Here is a 22973-nt window from a genome sequence, read left to right as displayed (position 1 = left end):
CTTGGACGCTTTTTACTTTGACTTCAATGGTTGCTCCATCATTACCATCAGTGCGAACAATAGGAAATGGAAATTCTGAGGTAAAAGGGGAAATAGAACTGCTCTCCAAATTGTGGCTAACAAAGTTCAACTATTTTGTTTCACAAACGAAAATCCAGATATGCATACTCTTTCATTGCTGCCCTTAGTTTGAGGTTCAATGCTCTCTCTTGTGTAAGTTGCAACAATTTTTGTTAATTATCCTATAAATATTGTTTTTGGCACCGTTGGATTAATAAAATTTATGGAGGTTTCCTCTAGCAGGTTTGATGCGGAACTAACTTGGATTGCGTTTTTATTGTGAGTGTACTCTCGTGGGTATCAATGTTGCAATAATTTCAACATAAACATACAAATAATTCATGTGGTTGGAGGATCAATTAAAACAGGACTTGATCTCCATTGAAGGCCTTGCCGTGTGGTGCAACCGACACGACCAGCAGACCTCTTCAAAGTCGTGACCATTTAATATTAGGTCCCATACGTATGACAATTGAAGGGAGCATTGATAAGATATAGTCAATGTCTCTGCAAGCCTGGGCCCTCTCGAGACTCGATCGTTCAACCTTCATACTGCCTTTGCTTCAACAACAGTTTCTTTTTTTTTTTTTTATTGCCATGAATGTAGCATTCCAAAAAAAATGTGAAAAAATAATTAAAAAACATTAAACTCAAAATCGAGTTTCAACTCAAGGTCGGCTTGTTTAAGCTCGTTAACTCGAGCTCGGCTTGTTTAAGCTCGTTAAACTGTCCATTTAACTTGATGTCATTCTCTTGTTTTAAGTTATGAAATTATATATAAAAAAAAAGATCTATATTAAACAAACTTACTTGAGCTTAATAATGTTGAGCTGGAACTTGACTAGAACTTGACTCGTTTATTAACTCAAGTTTTAAGTTAAAGCTTTGAGTTTGACTCATTTAAATTTTTAGTTAGCTCACTAGTTATGCTACCCTAGATTCAGGTTTAAATAAATCTAAAAAAGGTGATTGATTGTAACTTCTGATTTCATTTTCGATGTAAAAGCATTAAAAGTTTTTTTTTTTTTATAACGACTCCGATGAGTGATTTTAACGAGAAAATGAGACGTGCAAACCAAGAAAAGCTGGAGCAGATCCACGCACACGTGCGTGCGTGCACGGGACACGGAGCCACCTCGCGCTCACGTGACCGGGCGGAACATCAATGGACGAGATAAAAATATCGTCGTTTTTTATTATCCTTGCTTTTTAAATAATCGACCACGGGTGGGAATTTTTCGTTAGCCGTGAAACACCAGGTGAAGGTTTATTGCGAGGGAAACACATATTGCGGGAATTTTAAAAACCGTATGAGGTTAAAAATAACGTTTTTTTATTGCGTGTCTCGAAAACGTGCAGCACTTCCCTTGTTTCTCAACGTCCAAGCGCCCTCTTCTATAATTTTTTTATTTTCTTTGGACACTTTTTGATAGGACAACTGAAGTATTGAACTGGAATCCTTCAAAAACCAATATTTTCTTAGATTTCATTGGATTTAATATTGTTTTTAGATGATTGCCATCTTTTGTTTAGAACGCATGTACGATTAACGTGATTGATTATCAGAGTTGTTTTAAATGAATGATATATTTTGTTTAGAGGCATGTATGATCTAATATGAATTCCAATCAGAATTAGGTTCCAACGGCAAAGCCACATGGTAATTGTTGTGGGCAATTGTTCATACCAATCAATCGCTTATAATTTTTTTATTTATAAGTTGACATTTTTAACCATTTATCTTTATACATATATAAGTGTCGTATGAGATATAAGTATTTTTAAATTAGTGACAGAGAGAAAGAAATAAAGAGAGTGAGTGAATGGTAATCTAACTATTCCATAATCATAACGTGCAAGATCAGGTGGGGAAAGACTTTCACCTCCTTTTATATATGTAAAAGAATTTAATTTATCTTCCCACTTATGAGTTTATTAGATGTAGAATCTAAAAGTATTGAGGCATTACGTGCCATTTACCATAAGAAACCTGATATAATCACACTAAACTAAATTTTGTAAATTTTGATCCAATCATCTTCTTTTGCAATTTCATATTATTGGTATTTTCTAATCTGTAATACAAGTCAAGTGCAAGATGGCTAATAATTAAAAAATCATTATTAATGTACTATAAATCATTTTTAAAAAAGCCATTAACCATTTGTACACGCAAGTCCGTTTAATTGTCTTGGATACCCAAATACAAGCATTAAACAGATATTGCTACTCGTACCCAAGATTGTCGTTTAAAATGGGACTTCACCGAGTACTTCCTCATAAATGATATTAAAATTGGAGAACTACGAAATGCTTTCTCATTCAATGTAGTACTTAGACAGTCTCGATTAAACAAACAGATATTGCTACTCGTACCCAAGATTGTCGTTTAATGCCGTTGGTGTTTGCATAAATAAATTTCAAAATGCCTAAATCCAAATCCAAATCGTAACACGGGTCAACAGAATCACCTTCTTCGTGTTTCCCTTCTCGAAGGTCCGGACTTATTTATTCAGCTCCAAAAAACTAGATGATCCAAATACGCTCATTATTTTATTCCCCCACTACGGATCACGATTCACGACCCAAATGGTACGGTCCATCTTGGCCGTTCGAAAAAGGCAGGGACACGACGACCATTTCTCAAATTGACCGGGCGATTTCCGAGAATTCGCCCTTAAGAAGGACGGGGGAACTTCGGGCATTCAGTCCCCATACGTATTAATGCGCTTGCGCTAGCGAGCAACGGCAGCCGTCGATCTGGGAGAAACGTCGAAGGGGAACCCATCTTCCACCGTCCACGCGTCCTTCGGGCTCAGCGGAAAAGCAAGACGCGTGGTGGCTTCCGATTGCTCCTTTTTAAAAGAAGGGAGAGCCAAAGAGTCAGGTTCGTCAGTCAGTGGAGAAAGAACGATGGTCAGGTTAAACTCTGCCCCTGGTTAACTTGGGGGACGGTGGGCCCCAGCCGGTGACGCGGGGCCCACTCAAAAGCCGACGCGATGGAAATGATGCGCTAACGGCGTTGATAACGCCCGTCCACCGCCGTGACGGTGGCCGTGAGGGATTGACTGTCGGTTGGGGTCACGGATGTGAAAACTCGCCGAGGTGAATCCGCTCGGGTCAACAGCTTCGGGTCTAGGACGGTTTCCCTTCCAGAACCAATATACCGAATCTGAGCCATAACGAAGCAACGGATCCGATTCCTGTCAGCCACTGAACCTGAATTTGGACCCGGTTAGCAAATCCAGTGATATGTTGAAAACTGACTGCCAAAATGTATGGAGATTGGATACAAGATATTTGATTTGAATCTCTTGGGCAGATCACACTATCTGGTCAACATTCGGCGGACCCCACTGGATCATGATTTGATTTTTCCATAAATGGATCCTTTGGACCTGAATTTGGACCCGGTTACGATTCCAAGCGTACCCGGATCCAGTACGACTCTCGTCGGTGGATGTCCTTTCTCTAGTGTCTCGTCTCTTCAATATTTTACATTTTTCCTCTTGGACGTACTTCGGGCCGATTCAATTCGAACGAATCGCCGATTACTCGGCAGGAACCCGGTAAAAAAGCGAGTAAACCGTGGGGTGGGGTTAAAACTTTAAAAGCGGAAGTCGGACAAGCCTCATAATTCAACGCCACAATCAATTTTTTGTCGTTTTGTGATGCTCTCAAGGAAAAGGGTAATGCTTCGTATATACGCAGCATACCGTAAAAGCTCTCTTCAGGTATATTAGATTACCATTTTACCCTTTATGTTTTAGGAACTAGCCTACCCCTTCAAGTTCTAGAAGGTACAAGGTTTCTCCACAGCCACTACTTAAAGCGCAGCAAACAAAAAAAAAAAAAAAAAACCATGTTTAGAAAAGTACTCGCAATTTTGTGTATTTAAGATAAGCCTTCCTTTTTTTTTTCTTAATTTATCGTTTAAGCTTTAAGTTCTGAAGTAGGTTGTATTCGATTTGCTTAGGAACTAGTCAAGCTTGAGCCGAGTTTACTCAGTGAGTTTCGGTCAACCTTGAGTTGGCTCGATTTGTTGTGCAGCTCTATTTGTATTAATTTTTAAAGTGACCCTTATAACAATTAGTTTCTTGACTATGGGACTTTTTGATGCAAAATTTGTGGCTCTGCTCGCTGCACATATCCACATATTAGTGTTTTTCAACCATTTTACTCTACATTGAAATAATCCAAATTTTAATTCCCCAATGGTCTAAATTAGGCGACCACCCATGGATAATAAATACTTAAATCACAAATGGAAAACACCATCGTGCACTTTAGGCAGATGTATATATTTGAAATGCATTTGTTGAGAAATAGGTGTGTCATGCAAAAGCATATCTTTTTTGGTAGTTGATAAGTTAGTTCATACCGCTTTAGGAAAACAATAACAGTTTAGGAGATTGGAAACATCCAGTTCCGTGTTTCTGAATTTTGAAAAAATTTATGGAAGATGTTACGGCTCACGAATCCTAATTATCCACTTTGGCAGAAAGAGTTTTCCTTTTCTTTTCACGTTTCAGTGAGAAGCCGAAATTTTTAGAAAATTGGAACTGCGAGAGTGCAAAAAATTACGGAAAGATTATATATATATGTTTTAACACAACAAAAATTAAAAGTACCCATAGTGAAATTAGTCTTTTTACAAATAAACTATTTGGATCTAACTACGCAGTGGATGATTAGATTAAACAGAGCAGTTGCTTTAGAAACAGGACTTGTCATCTAATTCTCCACATTAGACGACGCCAAATTTTTTAGTTGGAGGTGATAATCAATCGCCATTGTTGCAACATACGTATATTTTTTGATGACGAGGAATCCTCTAGGAACCAAACCCACTAAATGGCTTATCCAATCAATATTCCAATACGTGCCACAAACAAAGATATAATAATCTATATTTATCATGATCAGTATAATGCATCGGGATGTTACATTTAAGTTAAGAATCGACGAAAACATATCCTACATCAGAATAATATCAAACACCTGCATATTGTTTCTCTTTAGATTTGCAACTAATTTATCTAAAAATCCTTGTAGTTGAGGGGTTTCAGCTGGGGTAATATGATGAGATACCCATTTCATTTACATTGAGAAAAAAAATAGTCTTTTATTGAGAAGTGTATTAATATAAATGATAAAACTAATGTAAGTTTTTGACTTATTTATTAAAGCAAACACAGACAGGATTTTAGTATTGGCTACATACGTCTTTCTTCAACAAATAAAGCTGAAATCTACAATATTCGATTATTGAGGCACAGGTAATACTAACTTGGAAACAGAAGAAGTAGAAGACAGAGAGAGGGGCAGTCGTCGGTCCACCTCCATCGTCAGAGATAATGAGTTGGTGAGAACGTATCTTTGCGCAGTAGACGAGAATCCAAGTACTTCCGTAAGTAGAGCATATGAATAGTCTTGCGTATATGTATACGTTTTCCCGTCAAAGTGTTTTGCAGGCCTTGGCTTATATACGAAGTCTCCTGCGCTCGCTGATTTTGATGCAGAACACACAGGTGTTGAGAAAAGGGAAAAATAAAAGAGAAAGAAAAGAAAAGACCAGAACAGGGAATAGTAGTGCGCAAGATTCATCCTTTGCTTGTTATTTATATCATCCTAATTTTAACCACATTTAGCAAGCTGATCCATCTTTCCACCCGAAAAAGAGAACAGGTTGGGCTCTTAGTCTTACACACACATTCACAGAATGCACAAGCACTTCTGTGTCGGCAGTGGTCATCAGATCAACCCATGTGGGTGCTAAATCTTTTTTGATCATCTGGACCCTTTTGTGATGATTTTGATATTTCGATCTGCCTGGTGAACTTCTTCGGTTGATGGTGGTGCATTCTGCTGCTTTCTAGTTTCTTCTTTTGTGGTGCTCGGTTGCCATGCTTGTGTTTCCTGCTTTTTTGGGGATTTTCTCCAATTTTTTCTTGAGCTGGTAATCTTGTTTTCGGTTTTTCTGTTTGTTTTCTCTTTTGGGTTTTTCTGTTTTCAATTGCATTGGGGCTACCCTTCCTGCATGGGGACGGTTCCTGGTTTGGTTTCAATCATGCTTCTGGTTTCCTTCTTCTTCCTCGGCGTTATCCTCTTCCTTTTGCCTTTCTTAAAAATAAGAATCTTAGTGCGTGGTTTTGATTCACTATTAGATAGTCTTACTCCTTCAACTGAGGCATTCAAGGGGGTTTTAGTACCTCGCCTTCCTAAGAACGAGGTCCTCGTTCATATTCTCCTAACGCCGGATTGGGGTGTTGTCTTTCTAAGTTTATGCTTGGAAAAAATGTCAGTTTATGGTTTTGGTGTAAGGAATGAAAAGTGATATTTTCTTCCCCTTTTTGCTCTCTGGTGTTCATCATGTGTTCCTTAATTTCGGATTCAATTTCATTTTCTTTCCTGTCTATTTTTTCAGTTTGATAACGTGCGGTTTTGTGCAATAATTGGTGTTATATGGTATGTGTGCTCCTTTGGGGTTTTTCTTTTGATTGATTTGTTTTGTTGAAAAGTCTTCTGCTTCTGGTCTATGCCGGATAGGAAGGACTATCTGCTTCGTCCTCCTGTTCCTCTCCTCCTCACCTTTCTCTGATTTACTGTTTTTCTTTCTATTTCATGTTTGTGTTTTCTTCATTATTGATCATCCTTTTTTTTCTCTTCAGTCGCCTTTTCTGTGTTTTCTTTGTCTTCCACTTTCTTGCTTCTATTGTCTTGCAGCGATGTGCTTAATTTTCTTCTTCTTTGGTTGCAGATTTGAGAACACCCAATTTTGTTTTGGGTTTTGAGATAATGCTGCGGAAGGTTCAGAAAGATCTTAGCAAGGGTGAACTCATGTCTGATTCATGCTCAAACTTGTCTCCTAAGCTCATGAACACTTCCTTTTTCAGCATCCCAGGCTTGTTTGTGGGCTTCAGTTCCAAGGGTTTATCAGATTGTGATGCTGTGAGAAGTCCTACTTCTCCTTTAGATGCCAGGATATTCTCTGCCTTTGGAAGCTCATTCTGGACGCAGAGGTCGGACCTTGATGGTCTCCAAAGCCAGACAAAGAGCTGGTCTTCTAAGGGCATAGGCCTTGGAATTGTGGACTCATTGAGTGATGTAAGGACCCATCAGCCTCCAAATTCTTTAGGGAACGCAGAGAGCAAGAGCATCCTTTTCGGGCCACAACTGAGAATCAGTGTTCCTCAATGTAACGGAAACCAAAATGATTGTTTGGAGAAGACAGGTTCGTGTGTAACAAGCCCCAAATCGTTACCAAACTATGTCTTCTCTGCAAAAAGTTTAGCAAAATCTGGTCTTTCGCATCTGGGATGTCCCCACTTTGCAGTGGAACAGGATGTGACCTCATCTGAGACTGTACAAAAGGGGAAGTCGTATCGATCATGTTCATCTGAATCGATCAATGCCAGTGCTGAGTTCTTGTCAAGACTTTCAGAAAATGGCTTGCTCCCTTTTCATTCGGGATTCGCCTCGCCTCAGCCAAATGTGGGTGATCGCCATCTTGCTGCTAGTTCTAATTGTAGTCTTAGTGCCAGTTTTTCTGCTGGAGAGATTGAGCTTTCTGAAGATTACACTTGCGTTATCACTCATGGGCCAAATCCAAAGACAAAACATATCTATGGAGATTTTATCTTGGAGGAAGACCATTCGCTTGAGATCCCTGTTACTAATAAGCCAGAAGAGTCAGGAGGAGGAGTGGCACAAACAGGCTGCAACTCTTTTGGGATGGGTGATTTTCTGAGCACCTGTTATACCTGCAAAAAGAAATTGGCTGATGGGGAGGACATCTATATGTACAGGTATTCTTTAATTTATTTCAGGATTACATGAAGATAAGCATTAGTTTAGAACCTTGCCAACATGTTTTCATCGTGACACAGTTATGTGAAGTTACTGGCTGTTTATATAGTTGCTTCTGTGCTTCATACTGCAGATTCCATTACTGCGTTTGTTTATTTGTTATATGTAATGGTTCTGCGTTTAAGGGAGATTTGTACTTCCTGCCATGCTGATCTTTTATCTATTCATGGTCAATTTTGTATTTTTAAGGTTTGCTGGAAAAAACTGCCGAGGAGAAGTGGGAAACAATGCCAGCAATCTGCATGGCTCCTTGATATGATTATGCTTTGTTTTTGTTATTTTACAAATTACAATTCTATTCTTCTACTACCTTCTGCCTGCCACTGTCGCCCTTTCTGGTTATTCAGTAGCAAAATCACTATAAAACTCTGGCTGCGAGGCTGCCACTAATTAGCTTATTGTCATTTTACATTACTTATAAATGGATACTTTTTTTTTCTAATGTGTGCCATGCTGTTGTGGTATTCAAATTTATGGCAGCTCGAAAGCGAGGTTGGAACCTTGTTCTCCTTCCAACTTGTTTTGATTTTTTTCCTGGATTATACTTCCGATATTTGTTTGGTACTTGATTCATGTCAGATTAGCTTCTTTTTTCTTATTAATATTTCTGCTGATTGATGATTCGTTTTCTAAGAGGTATATTCTTTTGTTCTGCTAGTAAATTTTAGTTTCATATACTAGTTCATGGACTTTACGATCTTGCTTTTAAGAAATGCATCAGTGTTTTATGTCTCTCTCTCCCCCTTATCATATTCAGGTTTGAAGTTAATCCTGAGTTTCTTGTTTTCTGCATTTCTGCAGAGGCGAGCAGGCATTTTGCAGCCCTGATTGCCGCTGGCAAGAGATTATGATCGATGAGGAAGTGGAGAAAAAGACGGTGAATTCACATCCTTCATCTGGATCAGCCTCCTGTGATACATTTTTCTTCCCCGGCTTGGCAGTGGCAACATAATACATAAGAATATAATTAGTTCAACCATAATACCAGTATAATGAACTTGAAAGTAAAAATATTTGATCATCTGTTCACAAAGAGCTGTATATCTTTCTTCCAGGCAGCCACGGATGCTCATTATGTACATTTTTTTTGTTGCTAGTCAACACGTAGCAAATAGACACTCTTGAATATACCTCTAGAATAGACTCAGCCTTTCACAGGGAAGGGTTGGTAGTTGGCAATTAGGGTTCCTTTGCTCATGTTTTTTCTAGTACTGGCAGGTACCCATATTTGTGTTTGGGTTGGTATAAGCCCTGAACTGAAGAAGAGTAATGAATATATATGTTATTTTTACGCGTGGGTGTTCATCTCCTTTGCATTTCTCTCTTTTTTTGCTTATGTCAATTCTTTCTGTAAATAAGCAACCGGTGAGAAGCGAGAATTTTACTTAGTTCTGTTTATTGGTGCCAGGCGTTCATCCTTAAATACAACTGCAATGACGTTTTATGTACTATTACCACTTATGATCGACCTTTCATCGAAATCTTACCATTGATACCCGATTTCGGCTGTTTATACATCAGGTTAAAGCTCGAAACAACTTTCAATTATGAGATCAAATGGGGCATTTTGTGTATAGAATTGCAGTAAGCTTTAACTGCACCCCGGTTAAGAACTTAAAAGAGTTGACGGGTCCTCCTGCTCAGTGATTTGCACTCTCTTTCTCATGAGTTGCTGCATTAATTGTTGCATGGTGGAGTATATAGCTTGGCAGGAGCAATTCCGTCCTCCTGCAACTCAAGTCCAACATCGGTTTGGCCTCCAATCCAAGCTAATGTCGCCCCGCCTGGACCCTTTTCTCTCTCCGTGTCCCCATACACCTTCACATCACTTGACTCTCCTTTGTTGCCTTCTGCTTTTATCATTGTGACTTCTTGTCAGCTTCTCCGAACATCATTTTCCCTTTTTTAGCTCTCTCTCTCTCTCTTGCATGCCATTCGTATACAAGGCTCTACTCTTTACAAAATCCTATACGGGATTTTGGGCAGTAGCTATCAGTCTTTTTCTATAAATTTACTTGGAGAAAACCACCTCAGGCTTAGTAAAACCGCCGGAAAACCCCCACCTCTTGGTGAGAGAATCCGTGGCTCGCCTTGCCTGAGGGATAAAACCCCAAGGCTATTCGTGGCTCGTTCTCTCTCTCTCTCTCTCTCTCTCTGTCTCTAAGAGAGAGCAGCAATGGCCTCGCTGACTTGATTTTAGAACCATGACCATGAATCAAGTAATTTCCTGGTTGTATATCACGCGGTTTGCAGGGAAACCCACTTGGTTTGTACCCTTTGTTCCTTTCGAAAAGAACTTTCGCATGAAAGTGAGAGGAGGATCCGGTTCACATGAAAGCAATGTCTTAACCCCTGAAGGTCTGAGCAAGTGTTCTTGTTTGGGGAGTCTGCAAACACGCCATATTTATTTATTTGCTCAAGTAGGAATTGCGCAGGCCCCTCCGACCGACTTGTGTCCGAGAACCCCAATGGGTATTAAAAAAACTCTGGACTTCCTTCAACTTGAAACCAACCTGTGTCAGCGGATGCCACTGGGGCATTAAAAAAAATTGGATAAAAGTCTTAGTTAGGTGGATGGAGCTCTTGTTGGCTTGCAAGCACGTCGCATTTCGGGTGCACTTTCTGTGGGCTCACCTGAAAGGAACTTGGCACCTTCCACTTTTGATCCTTCTTCCCTTGAAAAACTCTTCTCAAAAACTCCATGCCGTGAAGCAATTCTTGGACTAATCGTTCCTTTGAGAAACTCTTTTCAAGAGCTCCATTACGTGAAGCAATTCTTGGACCTTTCTCTTCTAGAAACAAGTTCTGCAAAATTTGCTTTCTTTTTTTTTCTTCTTAAATTTAAGCTTCGCATCATTCGAGCACCAAAATACTTAATAATCGGATAAATGACATCACTGAGATCCATTTGGTCGATCCAACAACATAGGATACTGAAATTTGAAAGAAGCTGCGATGAGTCCTGGCCAAGTCCAGACCATTAGTTTAAGTTGATCCATTCCCATTTAAACCTTAGTAAAAGCTGCTCGAAATCGCAATATGGCTCTAGACATAGGCTCACCCTTCCAAAAATTTAAATTGATCTACATTTCGTTCAATTACTTATTTCAACATAAAAATCATAAATGCAAAAAAGAAAAGTAGACTAAGTGAGAAACAGCAGAACAAGAAGCCTGCACAATGGGGAAAAAGTGAAGAAACAATACATGATCCTTTATTAAACCCAAAGCGGATAATGTCAGGAAGAAAAGGTGAAAAAGGGCGGCTGAACTTCAATGCTAACTTACTGGGGGAAAAAAAAAGTGAACTTCAAATATTAAGCTCAGGCGACCACAGTGGGAGTCGAACCCACGACCTTTTGATCCGAAGTCAAACGCGCTAATCCACTGCGCTATGCGGTCACTTTGATATTACGTTTCAAAATTAAATACTGAACAGCTCTTACTAATTGCTTTAACGAGCTGTACCTATCCGACTTACTCCCAGAACTTTTAGAGAATCGTTCTAATCATCAGGATCGCGAACTAACAAAAACGCTCCGAAATCTGATCGGCCGGTTAAACGAGCCCAAAGGACAAGTAAAGTTTACCTGGCTCTGTCTGATTCATCTTATTAGTAGGCCACGCTGCAAAGCCAACAGGTGCGGTTTAAAAGTGAACAACCAGACGCTGGTGCAGCGGACAATCCAGTGCTCAAATGCTAGCTAAATCCAGGTAGGAGAAGGATATGGACCTTGTTCAAGCTGAACATGGTGTATCTCCCGTTGCCGAAGGGGTTTCACCGCAGCTCACAAGGATTTAGTTTCGAGTTTCCCTTCAACTTTTTGGTAATCCGTAGAACCGACCAAAACCGTTTGCTATGAAGTTTCTGGTGGACCGATATCCGTAGAACTAAAAAAAATTTCGTTTTCTCTTTCGAATCGAGGGTGAGTTCCATCCACCAAGTCTTTAACTAAAGCAACACCAATCGAATGTGAACTCTTCACCACCTTATATCAATCTCAGCACAGAAAAATAATTTCACTTACGATGGAAAGGATACGAAACTTCTTTCGATAAATTTATCGAGAAAGAGAAAAGGCCGTACGAGAAAAGAAGTCCTCTATGAATCCCATAGGAAGAGCAACGTACGTGACAATGATGTGGTATGAGCTTCGGGATGAAGTCTCTTGATGATAAGTTGCGGTGGCTTGCTTGGCCCAGGATGAACTCACATCACCCGACCTTTTAAGGTCAATCAAATTACCTGTAGGCCAAATCCACCAAGGCAATCTATTCGAAGCCCTCATGGGCAATCAGGTTCGACAACCTTACTAATCAGTTGTATAGTCCAACCCACGTTTACTTTCTTTTTCTGCTCTTGGAACCATGATTGATCTCAACGCAACGCCGGCAAAGCCAACTAGACAATGAAGCTCTGAAATATGAGATCCAGAGGGACACGGAAAAAAGTGAAGAACCCATCTGCAAACTTCACGAATTGGTCGAAAGTTGCGAGCACAAATAGAAGAATCTAAAGGAAGCAACAAACCCGGCTCTTCAAATTGCAAACAATTGCAACAAATTTCATTGTTTATTTACAACAAGAACCGGTTCCCTGAAAGGAGGAGATCCAAAGCTTCAGCTGGAGCATGATGCGGACGATGGGCTAGCACCTCCAGTCTGACGCGTATTATACGACTTGCAGTTCAAGCACTTCTGCGCGACAAAGTGAAAATTGACTAGGGAGGTTGCTCCACAATCGTTGCATAAAATCCATACCTGCAGACACGCAAACACACATTCAACGGCTTACTAAAGCTTCTCCTGCAAAGCCCCAAGGATTCAGAAGCAACGAGCAGTAGGGCACGTGCAATAGGACGACAGTATTTGAAACAAGATAAAGATGATCAGATCCTATCCATTTTGAACTCAACATGATCTTCCTACAAGACAGTTGACTTCTTACAAAACCAACAGCGTAGAAGCAATTCAGTGCTTAACATGCCCATTAATTGTGTAGTTCCATGGAAATTAGTGACGTTTTGCCAATTTCCCTCGACTTGTGGAAACATGAAGCATTGCCTAGCTACACATCTGTCAGTAGATCCCGTAAGCACCGAACTCTTCAACTGAGAAAAAAAAAATGCTGGCATTGTTGATTAATTCACAAAATTACCACTATCGACCGTATAAGCTGCTATCCATCATATTGATCTCTGGTCCAAGAGAAAGGCTGAAACCTTTTTCTATTTTTACATTTTAAAAATTTATATTAGATTTCCTTAAAACGGAAAGAAGAAAACCTTGATCTAACACAGCCCATACAGCTCAATTAACTGTACCATTTTGCAAATATATCAATAACGACAACATCGTAAGTAAAGTTCAATGATGAGCTTCACGGACAACAATGCAACACGCTCGAAGACATGTATGCACCGGCATGAGAGAGAGAGATTACCCTCTTGTTTTGATAAGATTCAGGCATTGGCATAGATGCAATTTCCGTATCAAGCTTTTCCCATACTTCTGACATATCCATCACGGATTTCGAGCACAAAGGACATGCATACCTAGAAATTGAGAACAGTTCACAGCTTCATCATTCAAACTGCGATCAACAAGTCTATAAACATAGAGAGAATGCAAATATTGGGACTTACTGCAAGTGATGTTGCATTTCTTTCAAACAGTCCATGTGAATGGTGTGTCCACAGGGAAGAACTACAACATTATCCGTGGAGTCAAAAAGGTACTGCAGAAAGTGTAAACAAAACACCACCATCACATATGTGACAGACGAAAAGGTAAGCAAAACACCACTTGTCGCATTACAAGCTAACTTCATGATTAGTATTGACCACCAAAGTGCTGCTGGTGCTATTTCACCAAAAGACAAATTATCAAATGAAGATGTTAGCGGCTAGCAAACAACCACAGACAAATTTAAGTTGAACAAAGGCTCAATGTGGACTGCACCCACAAAAAGGCAGACATCAGATTGGGCCTAAAGTTGACACTTCTTATCATTCCTAAATTAGGCCTAGATGCCTAGTCAAGTCCCAAAGAGGGCATGCTACAGAACATTACTAACCGTATGGGTGTGGAGGCTCCTATTTGACATATACACTCACCTCAAAACAGACAGGGCAATTATGATGCATTGCTCTTTCCACACAAGGATGGCTGTTCTTCAATACAATAGAGTAACAGCAGCCTGCCATAACACAAACGCTTCAGGAAAGCTAAAAAGGAAACCAAAAAAGAAAGGGGAGCATCAAGCACAAGCATGCTCGTACAGTAACTAAACAAAAAATATTAAAATGCTGAATAAGGCATGTGCTTTATCAGGACTAGAAAAATATTCAGAGCACATAGCAATTAAACAACAATAGTAGCATTACATATGAATAAATTTGAGGACAGAAGAGGAAAAAGTTATTGAGCTATTAACTTCAGAATTATTTGAAACTTCATTTCAATATATATATATATATATATATATATATATATATATAGAGAGAGAGAGAGAGAGAAGGAAACTAAATCATGCCCACCATACCAACCATTCTTTTTTCTTTTTTAAAAGGTAGGCCCCACCATCACTCTTTATGAATAAAAGTTTTAGGGAGTGGTGCACAAATAGTGGGCACCATTCCAACACACAAATGCACACAAATGCATGAACGTGTGTGTTCCAAGGTTACATGTAGCATCTGCAACTGACAGGGTTTTAAAACCCTCAATAAGCTACTTTTTAGTCATCACTTATGTGTTGTCACGTGCATGATAATTTGCTGTATTGCAGAGAATGCAAACTAATTTAATTTTAAACAAAGAAACAAATGCCACTGCCCATGCAGATTGTGTAGATATTACACTTGCAACATTTAACTCAAGCTAAAAAAAAGCCACTCACCACATGTGAAACAATGGAAAAACTGGTCAGCACCACCCGTTCTGCAGTATAAAATAAGCAAAAAATGGGAAACTTTAGCTAACACAGGTAGACATGACACTAGAAAAAGCAAGGACAATACCACAAACCTGCATATTCCGCATCCATTGCAGTGATACTGTTTCTTTGACACCTACAAGATGAAGCAGCCAAGAACAGTAAATATCTGCCATGCCAAGACAATAGAACAGTTGTCATCCAAAAACAATTTAAATCTCTATATTGACTCACATCATCATCATAGAACTTGCATATGTCACAGAAATATTTCCCCATGCAGACACCACAATTAATACAAAATTGCCGAACCTGACAACAGAAATGATGGCAAAATATTAATCCATTAATTGACAAACAATCCAGCCACCAACCCATAAAGCATAACTAAAAGCTCAATAAGCTTAAAAAAAATGATCAATCAGAACATATGATCAAATGTTAAACTTGGCTGACATATCAAAATGATGACAGAGAATAAGTAGCGTTTTTCTGATCTGAATGATGAACTAAGTTGTCAATTAGAAACACGACACAAGTTGTTCAAGACCCTAAAAGGGCCCCCTGAACTAGTCAAGGCTTGTAGGTCCAAGACAATTGACCATGAAAAACAAATATATACATGGAAATAAATGCAGAAAGTCAAAACATATAATCTATTCAAAGAATGCATACGATATTTACAGGTCAGAAATTAGCCTGTTGAACGACAACCAGGCTAATGAATCAATTATTCTGGCCACCTAACCACTGGTTTGAAAGTTGAAATTGAAACACAGATTGGTTGATAGCTGACTCAACCGACTATTCAGACTAGTGAACCCCGACGATTCAGATTAGTCAACTGACTAGCTGAGCTTCTGACAAGTACAACTAAGATGCTCAATGGAGATAAAATGTTTGGGCCAATATGTGGTCATTATGGACACAACATGTGATGGCATTCAACTCACCTCCTGTTCAGTATTGCAAAGGGAGCAGATAACCTGAAAGAAATTGATAGGAATAAGAAAAATATCGAGGCAAGTAAAGAGACAGATAAAAACAAGAAATAAGAAAGCAATCACAGATAAAAACATTGGGGCCAAGTAAAAACAACACACCTGCTTCACTTGATGACGAGGAAGCTGGTGTCTGTGGGAACTCTCAACATTGATAGAGTTCTAAAAAGATCAGATAAAAACAGAAGAAAGAACACAGAACATGGTTAGAACTGAAAAGTCAAAAAGGAAGTTACCAACACAGCCACGTTGCCTTCTTTCTCCCTAAAGAAAGATAGTAAAAGCTTGGTCATGCAACATATCGCATGATTGCACATGTGCATCAATGTGTGTGTGTGTGTGTGAGAGAGAGAGAGAGAGAGATGTGGCTCATTCATCATGAAAGGAACAAATTCTTACTTTTACTTCGTTGTGACAGTGTCTGCAATCGAAGATTTCATTGCAACAAGGAGCCCTTATGCGGCATCTTCGTCTATAATGATGGCACCTGCCAAATACTTATAAAATCAGAAGAAATAATGATAAAGCAAGTTGGCGAAATTTATGATGATTTCAACAAAAATCATGGCATGCTATCTCCATTTCAAATAACACCATCAAGAATAACTGTAATTTCAGTTAAACAGTGCGTACTTGATTTGGCTTCAGCTTAAATGATGTAACAGATCCTAAAATGTTTAATTGCATAAACTTGCCAAGGCATCAACATAGACACTAGCGATGAATGTTACCTGCCTTAGGATGTGTGATAGAGAAAGCGGCTGATTGATCTTAATCAAAGAGAGACACACTAATATTTCTGATGAACCAAAACTGATAGAAAATTTACTCATTCTTTTAACATTTTTCCAAGCTCAGGAAGATTCCGACTTCTACCAAAGGCACCTCTTTAGGCATGGCTCTTACATGTGACCAACATATAAGGTTTCCTACAATGATATCTGGCAATGAAATATCCTGTTGCATCCTTTTATGCTTTAGCAACTATAATGTTTTCAAGGCCTCTCATGAATTGCTTATTCGAGGGAAATTATATCTTGTGAAAAATAAGCCCCTTGACTTGTATGGCAGGCCTCTCACTTGAGAATGTCATGCACAGTTTTTTTCCTTCTTCCTTAGGTACCCTTTGTAAGAATGCACTGGAGCTTCACAATAACCAAGTCAAAAGTTGACTTAAAGATCTCCCAACACAAACGCAACAACTTACAAACGCATAAAGCACAAGTGCCCTATGGCATGAATATTTAAACATTTGTTGCTCCTAACAAAGTCGACAAGAGGGACCCATCCCTCCTTATATACACAAGAGGGGCTAAATATGGCAGCCCCAGCCCAAATGTTCCAAAACTAATTTTGACCAGATAAAAGAGGAAAAGAAAAATAAAATATACAAAACACCTAAAAGGAAAGAGGAACTGAATATGAAAGCTACAGGAAGACCATACAAAAGTACATATATATGGTATGTAGAGTATACACATATAAACACACATATATATAAGCAAATATATGCATATTATTTAAATCTATACACATATTATTTACATATAATGTCTAACACCCTTTATATCTTTTATTGCAAAGGAATTTGTTAGATATAATATGTGGGCGCTTGGAACAGCCACCTTGACAAACACAGGGGCCTGGTGTAGATTTCCACCAGATATAGCCAACTTGGGAATCCAATAAAAGGGATATCATGAAAGAATCCTGAAAACTGAACAACCAGGAGAATCTTCCACGAAGAAACCCCTGTAAAATCACATTGTACAATGTGACCAAGATGACCATATACCTGTCATCAATTGCAAAACCACTTACAGAGCCAGTCATCAAAATCATTTGTGTAAAAAAGGCCCAGCTCTTGTCTTCCTGGAAATGCTCTGTCCCCCTACTATCAAGGGTAGAGAAGAAAATACATGCACACTTTCCATATCCTAGGAAGATGCTCTCACCATATCTACTTATCATCCCTAGGACCCCTCTGCTCTTTCCTTTCCCCTCAACCACACTAGCTGACATGGGAAACTCAGATGCGACACTGGGACCGACACAGCAATGCGCAATCGATATGTGTTCCACCTCTACCCTGAACTAAATTTTTTTATTATAAGTGGTAGGTTGCCCTCTATTGTCAGTTTCCATCTGAAGAGTCTCTCTCTCTCTCTCTCATACAGTCATACAAGCAACTAAGCAAGGGCAGTAGCAAGCAGGTGAATTAGTATGCATCTTCTGCATTAAAGCACATTTTTCTGACACAAATATCCACGAGAGTCTGCACTCCCCACCCCCCAGGCCCACCCAAATCAAAAAAAAAAAAAATCCCACATTGCAACACCATAAAATTCTCTGCAATGAATCTCAAAACCTTATAAGAATAAAAGAAGGCTTCACATACCCATAATGCATGTATCCATTATCTGAATTATCATTTTTTTCTGCACCATTTTCTCTTGGTTGTGAATTGTAAGTGCCTTCCAAAACTGACTCCTTTAAGCATGGAACCGTGTCTCTGTTTTCTTCATCCGGCCCAGTATCAACATCATTGCTTCCAACAGAATGACATATAGTACCCATTTTGCTGGATATCAGCTTCAAATTGGCACAGCAAAGCAATCACTACAAACTCAGAACACCTGCATGTGAAAAGATGTTAGGTAACGTGCCCGAATGCCCCATAGCATTGAGTTAAGCTGCCCCATTACAGGAACACATCACATGAAATTGCTGATTTCCGGATACTGCTGCAGCCAATTAAAGTCAGCACATAATCGAACAAAGTTGACAGCTCCAATCAGCAACAATACTTCGAACACGATTCATCAGAACATGATTCAGAAAACCCCAATTAATAAACATGAGGTACCAATTCCTGATTCTCCAAATTTGATTAGCAGTTTCGACATTTCTATTGTAGCAAGCGGACATTGCAGCATGAACACTTGATTGCTTCAATAACTCTGTAAATTAGAAAGCAATCGCCTGAAGTGAACTAAAATGTGCACCGAGTTCGTTCGTCCAGCTTCTGGTAAAAGAAATACATCAGAATATCAAGCACATGTGAAGAAAGTCTAGAAGAAAAGGAAGGGATTAAGTTTTGAGAAGATTATGAATGGAGGCACCATATGGACCAGCAAGTTGGTGAAAACCTACCTTCAGGTGAGTTTGGGGCTACCTCCAGATCAATGTTTCTTTAATAATGTCACAATGATGTATCAGGTCATTGATGGTGGTGAAAACTGACAACCATGTAACTCTTTGTCATTATGAAAATATTAACATAAGTATGGCATTGATGATAGCATGGCTTCTCTGATGGGGAAGAAAAAGATTATATTGAAGATTTTGTAACTCAGTGTTCAACCTTCAAAATGCTGACACCAACTTACTCTAGGCTGTTGAAGAGAAAAAGCCACTAATCTACAGAGCGAACAAGGATGAGATTCCGAGACCTGACCTAGGATTCACATGTTCGCATTTTAAGTGACAAATTTTTTGTGGTAAAAAACTCCCCAGAGCACATAACTGGAGAAAGCCCAGAAATGTGCAGGATTGGCATTAATAACTGAGTAGAAGTAAAGGTGTGAAGTTCCATCAAATAGAAAACCAGTTGTAATCGCGTAAATAATAGCAGTGCATACTTGCCTTAGCTTATCCCATATCCTCTTTTTTCAGACAACAAAGGGCTTGCACAAAAGCATTAAAACCCTAAGTTTTGCACGCACAAAACAGAACTGATACAAATAAAAGTATACGCTATGTTTGACACATGAGGATTTCATTAAAACCTATAAGGTTAAATCAAAGTATTGTCTGCAGTACACGCATTGATTAGTAAGCTCTTAAACCAACTTGTAAGCTACATAATATTACTTCATCTCAGCTGCAGAAGTTAACCTTCAAGAAAGACAACAAGAATAAATCCATAAGCCTGGTCGTGTTAAGGGAGTCATATGCAAGGATATCATAAAGCATATCCTATTGGACAAGCTTGCTAAATGTATGAACCTAGAAATCAGCATACATGTTATGAGGAACAAAGCTATATCGTAATTAGCCATGGCATCTAAACATAAAAGTGATGAACTGTGATCAGTCGTCGCTATAGATTCTTCTCCAATACTACTTCAGCAAGTATGGTTCACATGGACAAACAATACATCTTTGACAAACAAACTCATGAAGCTTAACATGTGCCTCATCAACCAAACGTGCCTATTTGACTGCATCATGAACGATACTGTGTAGCTGATTAACTTGCTGACGTGAATTCTAAGACAAGGGGCAGAAATTGGAACCTTTTGGCTGTCTTTAAAAAGCTTATCAGACAAGAAAAGTTGCATCCTGATCTAGTATAACTGACAACCATCCATACACAACGCATGAATGCTACATATGAATTATGCTAAAAAAGCTAATGGAACCACTCTTGTGCACAATTCGACCGATTCATTGAGTCCCTTTGGCACGTAAGTAGCATAAACGCCCAACACGCACGAATTTGAATCGTTCAGAGTGGGAGTTCATTTAAGACAGATCATTTTAGCAAGATGATCCATACGAAGGCCCAGCATTCTCACATACTGCAACCGATAATAAAGACAAAAAACAGATAGATTAACTTGAACGTGTCAAATCTTGAATCAGGAACCGGCCCAAACCTGTGCATTCCTGAAGGTTAGCCAAGGTAATTGAATAAAGTATGCAGGTCAAACGGCTGATACCTCAGAACTTCTCCGCTTTTCCACGATAAATATATCAGCAACAAAGGGAAAAGTCCCAAACATAAGAATCTTCGGAAATTCTCGTTCTTCCTTAATTCACGTTCATAAACAATGTATAACTCTTTTAAACCATGGCTAAAACCCTTCCTTTTTTTTTCCAAAACCCAAAGCTGAGGAACGCACCGGAAAAGAAAAAGTACTTCCTAGCAAAAATTAAGCACATTATCCTTAGAATGCTAATACTGTCTTTGTCCCCATTTCTCATCCAGTAAGCCGAACACCGTTACTTAATACATCTCCATAATCGTGATCATCAACAAAACACTAAACCTACGAACCAAGATGCTAACCTTCATCAGGAGACAAGCCACTAAATCTCAGATACTGCAGTTAAATAGACTCCCATTCAAAAGTTGCCCCAAAAATCAAAAGAAATAAACTAGACCAACAATCAAGCTTTAAACAGCAGAAATACCGAACAGAGATATTGCCTAATTTAGGGAATTTGGACAAACGATAGTGATAAAAGGAAATATATAACAAACGGAAACAGCAAAGAAATGGGCAGAAGCAAGACGAAAACTTCCACGTGAAAAACGAACTTTCGAATCCGGAGGGACGAGAGCCGAAAAATGGTCGAAAGTCCTGAAAATTTTCCCGAACCGGTCGCCGGTTTCTGCTTGTCTCCGCTTCTTCACCTCGTTTCGATCAATCTGTCTCTGGGGAGGACGCCGTCGCGGGAAAAGATATTTATCGCGCGTAACTCCACGTAGACAGCTCTCTAGAGAGTTCGGCGTTTCGTCTGCTACGCTACGAATTTGTGATTTGTAAAATTCAATTCAAACCAAAACTCCTTTCCTTGAAATTTGTGAATTTGATAGATCTTAAATTTTCCGGTGCTCGATTCAACCGTGTTAGATTCATAAACCCCATTTTAATTCAAATAGTCCAATTTAAGATCTCTATTAATGAAATTCATCCAAACAAATCAACTGAAATACTTGGTTGATAAGTCCAAAATTTTGAAACGATCAACTACAGATTCTCAAATCAGATTGAACTCTAACTAATAGTATCTAAGTAAATCAAAAATAAGCTAAAATCCATCTCCCTTAATATCCTATTTGGATGAAAGGAAATAGAGGAATTGACCAATCAATTTTTTGTTTGGTTGATTAATTAAAAATTATAGAAAATAAATAAAATTAAAAAATTTGTTTGGTTGAAAGAAAATAGAAAGGAAAGAGAATACTTTGAGCTGGCCAAGCTCGGACTCAACTTATGTGCAGCCATATACCACCCCTTTAGTTATAGTATGAATCTTTTTTTATCTTTAGTTTTGTTAAGGGGGTGCTTGACGATACGGGAATTGTGTAGTTCACGGAACTAAAATTTATGAAATGATAATTGTACTATCAATCAAAGAATTTGGATTCTATGTTTTTTATTGAATCAAATTTTCAGAATTGTTATTTTACCATAAGGGTATAATTATAAATTTACAACTGTAGACCTTTTTCATATCTCTTTATAGCACATATCATGACAGTTTTAATTTATCAGTTATTGAATTATAATTACTATTTTGTCAAACACGTCATTTTCAATCATGAAATCTAAATTCTGGACTATTAAAGACAAATAGAAACTAGAACTCGAATTCATTCCAATTTCAGTTCGAAATAGAATTTTGTTTCCATAATTTTAATTAAAAAACCAACATTCGAAACTAAAGAACACCTCGTAAAGTAATTATTGTTAAGGAGAGAAATAATGATTATACACAAGGGAACAATTTTAGGTTCTTCATTTGTCTACTGTCAAACAGCACTTTGCTCGCATACGTTATTAAGAGGAAAAAAGGGTACTTAGATTCAATTGTATAACCGTGCCAACTAACTACAAGGGACACGAACAGTTGTGCTGTAACATGTACGAGAACGTAGTAATGGTGGAAATCTTTGATTAGTGACTATATAATTGAGAAATTATAATCTTTAAAGTAGTTGTTTTCCTTGTTCTTATCAGGTGAATTCATATAGCAAGCCGGAGGACAATATTAACTTGCAATCTTTCTTCTACCACATAGAAAAAAGTTATATCAGACGAATAAAATGTAATTCACAAGTTATATCAACATGTTCGTGCTCGTGCACGTTTGGAATTCAAAATAACTGAAATACGATCGACGATGAACATGAATAACATCCGTTGCAATGACGAACACAAAAAAGAAAAAAATCGTTTTTAAGATTCATTATATTGGAAACTATAGTTTTGATGATACAATTACACTGTCAACTTCATGCGACAAATGCAACATGTTAGCAACACCATCGTTTTCATGTATCAAGATAATGTGATAATAACATGGAACTCACTC

General features: G+C 38.6%; 2 protein-coding genes and 1 non-coding gene across 12 annotated transcripts; 1 reads left to right on the top strand and 2 right to left on the bottom strand.

Annotated features, from left to right (window-relative positions):
• The first annotated feature begins 5573 nt into the window (after positions 1-5573).
• Positions 5574-9220, top strand: LOC116256839 (FCS-Like Zinc finger 8-like). 5 transcript variants are annotated; one of them, XM_031633348.2, is made up of 3 exons: positions 5574-5748; positions 6821-7868; positions 8731-9220. In XM_031633348.2, exons 2-3 carry the CDS (start codon positions 6859-6861, stop codon positions 8879-8881), a joined length of 1161 nt encoding a protein of 386 aa, XP_031489208.1. In that variant the 5' UTR covers positions 5574-5748; positions 6821-6858; the 3' UTR covers positions 8882-9220. The 5 variants fall into 5 exon arrangements, with proteins under 5 accessions (XP_031489208.1, XP_031489207.1, XP_031489211.1 ...); XM_031633347.2 differs by having other exon boundaries at positions 5574-5828; XM_031633351.2 differs by lacking the exon at positions 5574-5748 and adding an exon at positions 5776-5895.
• Positions 9221-11256: 2036 nt separating this feature from the next.
• On the bottom strand, positions 11257-11330 carry TRNAR-UCG (transfer RNA arginine (anticodon UCG)). The gene has a single exon. It is a non-coding gene; the product is annotated as a tRNA-Arg (tRNA).
• A 1050-nt stretch (positions 11331-12380) lies between these two features.
• Positions 12381-21418, bottom strand: LOC116255765 (probable E3 ubiquitin-protein ligase RZFP34). 6 transcript variants are annotated; one of them, XM_031631751.2, is made up of 12 exons: positions 21180-21418; positions 18265-18502; positions 16266-16353; positions 15969-16028; positions 15819-15851; positions 15100-15177; positions 14958-15001; positions 14830-14870; positions 14045-14127; positions 13574-13665; positions 13372-13483; positions 12381-12689 (listed from the first exon to the last, which is right to left on the bottom strand). In XM_031631751.2, the coding sequence occupies exons 2-12, from the start codon at positions 18441-18443 to the stop codon at positions 12549-12551; spliced, it is 951 nt and encodes a 316-aa protein (XP_031487611.1). In that variant the 5' UTR covers positions 18444-18502; positions 21180-21418; the 3' UTR covers positions 12381-12548. The 6 variants fall into 6 exon arrangements, with proteins under 6 accessions (XP_031487611.1, XP_031487610.1, XP_031487608.1 ...); XM_031631750.2 differs by having other exon boundaries at positions 21193-21418; XM_031631748.2 differs by having other exon boundaries at positions 18265-18891; positions 19020-21417.
• Positions 21419-22973: the final 1555 nt, after the last annotated feature.

The sequence above is a fragment of the Nymphaea colorata genome, chromosome 6 (genome assembly GCF_008831285.2).
Source record: "Nymphaea colorata isolate Beijing-Zhang1983 chromosome 6, ASM883128v2, whole genome shotgun sequence".
Taxonomy (NCBI): Eukaryota; Viridiplantae; Streptophyta; class Magnoliopsida; order Nymphaeales; family Nymphaeaceae; genus Nymphaea; species Nymphaea colorata.
Note: the sequence above shows the minus strand (reverse complement) of the source record. Positions and strands in the feature narration are given on the sequence as shown.